At 34.0% G+C, this 10,327-nt stretch overlaps 1 protein-coding gene across 1 annotated transcript; it reads left to right on the top strand.

Annotated features, from left to right (window-relative positions):
* Positions 1-4,082: 4,082 nt before the first annotated feature.
* On the top strand, positions 4,083-7,208 carry TRIADDRAFT_61944 (uncharacterized protein; the record flags this gene model as incomplete). The annotated part of the gene is made up of 4 exons (XM_002117902.1): positions 4,083-4,479; positions 4,928-5,115; positions 5,997-6,123; positions 6,886-7,208. 4 exons carry the CDS (start codon positions 4,083-4,085, stop codon positions 7,206-7,208), a joined length of 1,035 nt encoding a protein of 344 aa, XP_002117938.1.
* Positions 7,209-10,327: the final 3,119 nt, after the last annotated feature.

The following is a 10,327-nucleotide window of genomic DNA, read 5'->3' as shown; positions in this document are numbered from 1 at the left end:
GACATCAACGAGGACAACTCGCTTTCCAAAGCGGTTTGCTTAGAGCTTGACTTAGCATAATAACATATCTCAAACGAATAAGAGACTGGAACCTTATCACTGCCAATTGAGTGAATTTGCAACTACAGCTATAGTCCAGAAGGCTGTGGATTTTAAATTCTGCACGTTGTAAACCACGATCAAGTACATTAATAACGTTGATTGTTATCATCGCTTAACATATGGTGTGATATACAGTTTTATTGCTATCTAGTCGCTTATTGTACTGTATATTTCGAATTGAACTTGGCTAAATGGAGATAGCATAAACAAATTCTTTTGAAAAGTGGAACACCTAAACTGATTACAAGGTCACTTTTTATTAGCAATATTACATAGCTAAAAATACTGCGATGAACAGACTACAACATGTTCAAATAAGATTGCTTTAGAAGCATACAACAGCCTTTAAAATGCAACCTATGGACTGTATGTCCAATCGTCTTTTTAAGGTAATCTTTGTCGCTGAACATTTTGGATACATGTTTAGTTCATTACTACTATACGGTAGACTCAGTATTTGAATAACTTTGTTCGCGTTATTGTACAGTATAGGATATTATTTGTCGTGTTTATGATCGGGCTCCGTGTCATAGCCTATTCTATTTCCCATATATCCTTGTTAAGTATAAAAATGCAGTTCCATCATTCTAAAGTTAATGGCTAGGAGAGAGAGATTGATCGAAAATAAAACTATTTCGACCTCCTGTCAAAATAACGACTGTAGAGCTATTCTTTATTACAGGCTTAGATTGACAACGGACTTGTGTTCTATAATCGCATGTTAGCCAGGAAAGGAAAATGTTGAGGCAAAAAAGTTATTTTGCAAGGCATACTTCAGGCAATACACTACTTTAAAATGCTTAGTCGGTCTCTACGAATACTCGTATTCTATATTTATTCCCAATATCTATTAGTAAAACTGGCATTTTTGTATAGCTATCAAGCCAAGTTACATTTTTATTGTACTACAGCAGGAAATTGGCCAACTAGACGAAAGTAAGGTACTACTGATATAAATGGAATATGTCTCCAAATTAATTATTTAAAATTTGTAAATGTGTAAAGTTTCCATATAAACACAACTATTTGAATGGAGGTTGCTCGCTGGTCTTTGTTGAAAGTATTGCATATTCTTGCAGACTATTTTATTCTTTACATATTTTAATTATACTCAAAGTCGGTATTTCATAAAATATCCGACAATTATTAAGGTGCATACTGTATAATTTTTAATTGCTAAAGTCATTGATCTGGAACATTACGTAATTCAACATAATTCGTGAAATATACGGTATCAGCCTTCAATTAATTAGAAACAGTCATGAAATATTATACAGGCTCGCTTTGCAGTCTACATTACAGATCTGCAAACCCTAACTGCTTTATCGCATGTTTACTGCTAATATATACGAGTGCACTGTATGATCCGTTGATGGTCTATAATAGATTACTAGTAGTTTGGCATCATTTTTTCTTTCTTACAATATAATGACTACTTAGACTTAGTAAAAGATTTTGAAGTCAATTTGAAATAAAATAATTTTTGAAATAAATTTGGATTGTCGCAAAGGCTTTGTTCCAGCACATAATACTATAATGAAGTTTTCCGCTTCTATCTAGTAGTATCCAACTATTAACGACAAAGGTTTAAATGTAAGGTAAAAGAGCTTGATTGGAAACTTTATTATGATGTAATAGTGATAAAATTTCCTTTAAATGTTGAGAATCAAAAGAGGTTCTCGATTCAGACTAAACTGAATTCATATCTGTTGAGAACATGCTTCGACGACCTAAAACATTAACTCAAAAAAATGTCTTGTTTTCATAACTTGTGGTCATCCTTAATCCGCTATGGTACTAAATGTCGACTTATGGCATATTGCTATCGCGTCGCGATGGGATAAAAATGAAAGACAATTACTTCACTGCAATCAGAATTAATTCATGCCGGTGTTATGGCAACTATATTAGTGCAGAATTGGTTCTGCTAGACCAGTTAGGCCACTAGAGCCAGCATGGAAGTATAAAGTCAAACGGTAATTTAGCACTTTAAGATGATCATGATTCGATGAGTGCGAGTAAATTGATTGTTGACGATAGTCGATCATCGCGTCATGTAGAAAGCAGGAGCTGAATATCAAACTGAATAAATTTAAATTACCTTAATACTGAGCCATGGAATTTAGTACTCGAATTTTGAGTAATTGGTTTCATACGCTGTTTATACTATGCTACAAAAAAAAATAGAATAAATCATTTCCTGCATCCTGTGTTTTAATGATACGAGAGCATTGATAGGAATATGCTTGGATTATTCAATTTTTTCTTACAGCTCAGCCTTGGATTATTTCTCTCGAGTTTACTATGCAAATGTAAAGCGCAATACTTTCATTGGTTTCCACCAATTAAACGGCTAACAATTGCTTTAGTCACACTGTGCCATAATCTATTGAACAACTTTATAGAGTGAACTCTACTGAATACAGCTATTTAAGCTACTAGTTGAATTAGTCAATACCGAGAAACCTTAGTAGTATAATTATGTGATATAAATGAGATACACAGATCAACTTATTAATGAAGACCAATCCTATCGAAATTATGGACTTCACCTCGAATTTTGTTGGTCAGTAGTAATATTTCGTAGCAAATAACGTACATTACTTCATTTCTTAACAAATTAGGAGTGACATTAACTAACTATAGCTTATACGTAATTACCTATCTATTTGTATATTAAGAAACTTGGAATTCTACGCTTTATGGAGTTCCTATTTAATCTAAAGAAGCCAAACGCCGTTTGCGATGTTAAACAAATAGGCCTTCACTTATTGTTTGTATTATAGGCGTACGAAATTACCGGTTTTTATTCAGTAGCAGCTACTTGCTTTAATATTAATTTTAGAATAGCATAGGAGATTCATCTCTGAGAAATCACTATTATAATAAGACCTCAAAAAGCATCCTGTATTGGATAAGAATTCTAGATCACTTTTGTTTCTGCTTCGTATGTACGTTCAGACTGATGTATACCAATATTAGCAGAAAATACCAAGATAATTTCATCCTACTGTATACCCTAGCTACTATCTCCCCTTGTTCTAGACCTTATCAAGGCTCGATTATTGACTTGCGAGTAAATTTTTAAATTCAGGTTCAAAGATAAGTACAGAATTGCCATTTCTTTTCGCCCTAATACAATCGCCTATTAGCTCACTCTTTTCTATTTAATGCTATGTCCTTTATACAGCACAGGAATTAGTTCTAATGGCCATATTGACTTGCTCAAATGGGTATATGGCTAACACTCATACTCTGACCGACTGTCCTTGAACAAAATAGCACCAGCTGACTCATCTATCTGACGTATTCCATGCTAACAACGCCTCAAGTCAGTTGCATGTAACAGAAAAGTGCTTCTCTCTTACTTTTATCAAAAACTCCTAGCTAAGTCCTCAACGAGGCGTTGCTTGAAGGCATTACTACGGCAACATGTTGATCGTGTTTTGTCTCTGTGTTATTGTCTAGACTGTCTCTACCTATCAGAGAGCTTACATACCGAATAGCCTATGGTTAGGAACCACATGTTGAGTTAATATTTGTTTACTTCATGCTCTAGCTACAACATTGAGGTTATAAATTGCAGGAATTTCATCATTATAACGCATGTATGAAGAAAAAATAATAGCCATGTTTACAATGTATTGTACTATAAAATGCTATACAATAGTTTTGTACAGTATAGTCTGTGTACACTGCTCAGTAAAGGTGTATGCTTAGAGGTCAAGTAAGCTTAGTATGGTACTTAGTGCTTACTTTCTAGTATTGCTTGATATAGTAAAGACTCTGAAAAGAAAGAGAGAAGAACTATTCTGTTGCATGTCTCTGACTTAAGGCATTGTTAGTATTGAATATTTCAGATAGATGAGTGAACTCTTTCGTTCAATACTATACAATCAAATACTCTGTGAATCAGTAGAAGAAAACACTGAGATAGTGGCAACTGTGCGATATAGCTCCTCTATTAAATTTGGATTAGGATGAATATTATTCACGCTACAACACTCAATGACTTCAGTGAGATCGTCTGTTTATTCCAAGAATTCAGGGATTTCGCCAATATTGATGGATGCCGCTTGGAAATGGCAGAGGAAATTAAAGTTGAATCTCTACCAGGGATATATGCACCTCCTAAAGGAAGACTGTTCTTGGTTTCCGATGATGGGAACGCTGCGGGATGTGTTGGACTGGCAGAATTGGAACCTGGTATTTGTGAATTGAAGCATCTATATGTACGATCGAAATTTCAAGGGAAAAAACTAGGAAGAAAATTAGTTGAAACAGCTATTCAGGAAGCACGAAGTATTGGTTACACACAGATGAGACTGAGTACTCGAGAAATGTTGAAAGCAGCCATATCCCTTTACAAATCGCTAGGTTTTAAGCAAACCCGCCGCTATATTTACCAGCACGATCCTGTTATTGAATTCGTTGACTTAGAACTGGACTTAACGCAATGATTCAATCCAGCCAATCAGATACTAGAATTGTAATGATGTTGTGTTATTGTGTAGGTTGTAATACTGTTGTCCATATTATCGAGCTAATAATAACATGTACAAATATGGTCATTTAACGAGCTAATAAGAACATGTACAAATATGGTCATGTTGGTAGAACAAAGGATGTTCCTGGTTAAGTTTCGTAGGGAGCCACAGTAATAGTAGAATTTCGTTCTTCTACTGAGTCTAGTAAGTAGTTAAGGTAATGTTATAGAGATTGTCTTTCGTACTTGAGATTATAGCCTGCAGTTGAAGACTGTTGTAACGAGAATTCCGTAATAAAATGTTTTAAACCGAATTATCTGCGATTAGAATTATTGCAGAGTTAGAAAGAGCTGATTCGTTACCGAAATCTCATCATTATAGCGCATGTGTTAACGCCTTTCTAATTCGTCATGAATTCTATGACAATTGCCTATCGAAAACCGCCGGCTATATCTCTTACGGTAGACCAATTGCCGATATGCTACTGTTGCTGGCTCAAATAGTAAATTTACCTAGAGATACAAGGGTATGTAACAGAATTGGCAAACGCTGCTTTAAATTCCAAGGTAAGCCAATTGCCGATATGCTACTATTCCTGGTCTTCAAATAGTAGATTTACCTAGTAATACAAGAATATTTACTAGAATTGGCGAACGCTGTTGTAACTTCCATTAGACCAATTGTCATTATGCTATTATTTCTGCTAAAGATATGCAGCTGAATTGGCAAACGTTGCTGTAACATCTGGGGTAGACCAATTGCCAATGTGTTACTATTGCTGATCTTCAAATGAGAGGTTTACCTAGTAATGCAAAGATATGCTACAGAATTGGTGAACGCTTCTTTAGTGATATTTGAGAGGTGAAATGAATTTGCATTAAACGTTACATTAAATATTGTCTACAACTTAATATGAAATACAAGGAGATTGAAATTCTACTATAGATATGTCACGCACCACTAGTGACAAAGTAAGTCTACACACGCCAACGCTAATGAAAAACGCCTTTTACTGACTTGAAGTGACGAGATTAGCTATATCACCAAATAGATCAGTTCCAACAAACGAATACTACACTATAGTTATAGTTATAGCGTCACTGATAGTACAGTATGGACGAGGTAGTCAGAGAATTGCTACTATTTATTACTGAAGAAATCTTGACAATCAAGATTATAGCCTTGACAATTCAATAGCAATTGACGGGAACTAGTTGACTAACTAACTAACTAAAAAGTGGTTTTTAGTCATTAGTTTCCAATCAGTTTAATATCGATGGCTATTTCTTCAGCTTAATTATCCATTCTTTATTGTACTAGTTTTTGTTAGTCCATAGTTTTCTTACAGTACTTATCCAACAGTATGTAAATAGAAAGAAGTAATAAAGAATTGTAATCTCTAAATAGGACATAGCAGCATTTGCGATGATCTCTAAACCAATTTTCTATATTATCGATCTTCGATTAACTTTGGAGACTGATGACAAGATGACTAACTTACGAATATTTCTTGATAAAGTGGCAAGCAGAAATAGTAAGTTTAGAGTTAATTACTTTCTATTCACTAGTCTATCATGATATCATTGACTTCTATCCAGCATTTATCGTTGTGAAAATGAAGTTTTCGTGCTATCATCCATTTAGCATGGTTGTTGAGTTCTGGTTTCCATTTGTTAGCTTGAAGATAAAACGTAGTGAAATGATTACGAAACATCATATCGCTGAATATATCTATCATGTCTCCCATCATTAGCATTACCCCCATGCAACTATAACTTATACAGTACGATGCAATTATAATGTTGATTCAAAATTATTTACTTCATTCATTTGGGAAATCATGATTGAAAGGAAACGTACAGTATTCAGCTTGAAGGTGTCCAAAAATGTCTATCCGTCTGTTTTCTACAGTACTTGAACATCAAAATCACCCACTTTTGCGTATATACTGTAGATTTCCATACTGCTTCGTTTCTAGTACAGTATTCCTTGATACAGTACGGTACACACTGTACAGTACAATGAAAAAATATGTAAACACTGCAGTACAGTACTATAGAAAACGCTCAGAATTATCATGGCTGAGATATTTGCAAGTGCATCTTTTTAAGCTTCTTAAGTTTTTTTTTTATCAAATTTGGATAAGAATGGAAATTATTCACGCTACAACACCCAAAGACTTTAGTGAGATCGTTTGTTTATTCCAAGAATTTAGGGACTTAGCTAATTTTAAGGAATGCCGCTCGGAATTGGCAGAGGAAATTGAAACTCTACCAGGGATATGCACTTCCTAAAGGACGACTGCTGTTGGTTTTACATGATGGGAACGCTGCAGGATGTGTTGGACTGGCAGAATTGAAACCTGGCGTGTGTGAAATGAAGCATCTATATGTAAGACCGAAATTTCAAGGGAAAAAACTGGGAAGAAAACTAGTTGAAACAATTATTCAAGAAGCACAGAGCATTGGTTACTCACGGATGAGACTGGGCACTCTAGAAATGTTAAAAGCAGCAATGTCCATTTATAAATCATGCGGTTTTAAGGAAATCCGCCGCTATATTTACCAATACGATCCGTGCATTGAAATAATTGACTTAGAACTGGACTTAATACAATGACTCAATCCAGCCAATAAGCTACTGGAACCTCATCTTCATAGCGCATGTGTTAACCCCTTTCTAATTCATCATTAATTCTAGCCAAACGGCCGGCTTCTTAACTTTGCCGAGTGGTTGCTACCTTCAGCACCATATTTTAACGATTACTCCTGTAAAGACAATTCTACTCTCGTCTCGAGAAGATTTAATTATACTTGTAATATTTCTAAAATTTGTAATGGCCATAATTAAAGGATTAATTCCTAGTAAAATTGCGCTAGAAGTATATAAGTATCGCTAATTGATAACTTTTCCCATAGACCTAATTTTTATGGAGGTAAAATCTTTTTCACTTTCCTTCAAATTTTGTATAATAAGAAATATCAATGCTTTTAACGTAGATTAATTTTATAATATTATTACCTTAGTTTTTATCTATGAATCGATAGATTAATTAATCATAGCAATAACAAGAACACTAACACAATATATTCGTTTGCTGCTTCAAAGGCTTCTTTTACTAGTCCACGGCTATACTTACGGTAACATAACAAACTAAGAAATCATTTTTTTATCGTTTTTATTTGTAAGAAGAGTTTCGTAGCTGTAACACATAGCTGGACTATTTTATGTACTTAATTTTGATAAAAAATTTTAAAATAATCAGCTTATATCATTACTTTTAAGTTAAAAGGGTCATTCGATGTCAATGATCTTTAAAATTAGTTACATATATTCTAGAGGTCTAAGGTAGTGTTCGCTTGATTTTCTAACATTTGGCCAATATTGCTGATACCTTCAACTTTGCAATCTTTAAGTACGAAACATAACTTGGAGAAACTCAACATCGTTTATCGTTCGCAGTATTCGAATAAACTCGAATATCTCCTCACTATTACGATGATAATTCTTTGTGATCCATTCCGCTTCATCTCTTCATATAGCATAGTTAGATTATAATTGTTTAATAATATCTGATAAGCAAATCTTTAAGTAGAGGGTTTGGAGATTGTTTTCTATAACATCGCTGATGCATGGATACAGATCTCGTATTGACCGAAGATCCATGGTGGACATGTACTGAAGATTAGATCTGTGATAGATATAAGGCGTAAGAATAATACATGATAAACATTATGTTTCGAAAGCGTACATAAAATTTTTTAGTCAGTAAATTACTAAGTAAAATTGCAATCTTTCAGTCTAAAAGCTTGTCACACACCACTAGTGACAAAGTAGTATACATACGCCAATGCTTATAAAGAACGCCTCTTACATACTTAAAGAGACCAGATTAGCTATATTACCAAATAATTCAGTTCCAACAACCGAATAATATAGTCTATAGTATAATGTAGACGAGGTAGTCAGAGATTTACTACTATTTATTACTGAAGAAATCTTGACAACCAAGATTATAGTCTCCACAATTTAATAGCAATTGACAAACTAGTGTACTAACTAACCGACTAACTAACTAAAAAGCGGTCTTCAGGCGCCAGCCTTTTATAGTCTCGTCAGAAACTCCTAGTGCACATAAAGTAAAATTATCCTTCTAAAGTTATAGGAATTAATATGAATATCGCCATTGAAGATTTCATATAAGATAATTAATTAATAACCTCTATTATTAAAAACTAATAATAAATTAATAAAAGGCCGTTATTGATAACCATGTAAACTTAAGTTTCATATACTAATATGATGGTTTTTGACAACCTACTGTAAACATACAGCAGACAGAAGGGCCTAGCTGATAGCCATGTACCATAAAGTTTAGTTGTATGTGTACTAATATGATTCTTATTGTCAACTCCTGTCCAAGGTACTGAAAGGAGTGTTTGATTGTGTTTTGAATATAAGTTACATGAATTTTTTTAGAGTCTTAAGTGGACGATCTAGTTAATCTCTTTTTATCCGTTTTCAATTGCTGTCGTGAAGAAAAGAAAAGCGGATCCTACTTTGATAAACGGCCTATTGATAAATGATATATTTTAAGGTTAAAAGCGGTATTGTCCTATATGTGCCACATTAGAAATTTGCTCATTTTAATAACTAGAATTTCGAGTTAGTGGTATTGCTCTTGCCAATGAATTCGCAATACTACAGCCAAATTTTCTGTCGTGGAATATATTAATAGCTTGTGTGTTTAATTAAATTGCCATAACAAATTCTTCAATATTCTAATTTATGCATATAGACATTGTATAATTATGCATTGTACATATGGACTAAATTTCGATAATCTCAGAATCATAATATAAGCATCACCATAACAGCAATTTCTAGGGTGCATCAATCTTATCCTTTAATCGACGCTTGTGCAATATCACAATCCGTATACAAACGTAGGAAAACTAGATTACGTTGAGCCCCGGGTAAATAAGATAGTCAAGATAGTAGGTTAGCGGTATTTGAGGCACCCTATTAGGTGTTATAGGCCTAGCGGATTATTAGTGGATAGTACTAAGGATGTTAGTTGCATGGTTAAGAGGGACTGCATGGCGCCTAGATAAGCGGCACTGGCATGTCTCAGTAAATAAGGTATGATTGGCCCAAAGCAAGGGATGACAATCGTACGTAGCTTGGGATCTTGCATTTGCAAGAGCCATATTAAATATTAATTAGAATAAGGCGTAATATAGGGAAGTTAAAATAAGATATTACTTGAATTGACTTAAATAGGGTTTGGGTAAACATTTTTATCAATAATCCTTCCTAGAAATGTATAAAAGGCCCACTCCTTGGAGTGGGAGAGGAGTCGACAGCCTTGAGCTAGTTGTGTGTGTAATTGCTTTAACTTAATTTCTACTACTGTAATATTCAACAATAATATTTTAAATAATAAATTATTTTTAACCGCTACGTGGAGGACTAGATTTCCTTGTGTGACTAGATCCTGTTGGGTTGGAAGTAGTACTTATTACAATAACTTACCCTAGAGACTCTAAAAGTTACATAATCTCATTTCATGACTTGAATCTGAAGCCGGTTTAACCTACGATATATTATCTCTATTCCTATTTGAATGTTATTTAGACTTGTAATATGTGACACTCCTCTCTTTGCTTCTTTGTTCTAATAGAAAGTAATCCTAAGTGATTACTCTTGATTTATAGTCTGCAATATCACAGATCTTA

The sequence above is a fragment of the Trichoplax adhaerens genome, genomic scaffold (assembly GCF_000150275.1).
Source record: "Trichoplax adhaerens TRIADscaffold_32 genomic scaffold, whole genome shotgun sequence".
NCBI lineage: Eukaryota > Metazoa > Placozoa > Uniplacotomia > Trichoplacea > Trichoplacidae > Trichoplax > Trichoplax adhaerens.
Note: the sequence above shows the minus strand (reverse complement) of the source record. Positions and strands in the feature narration are given on the sequence as shown.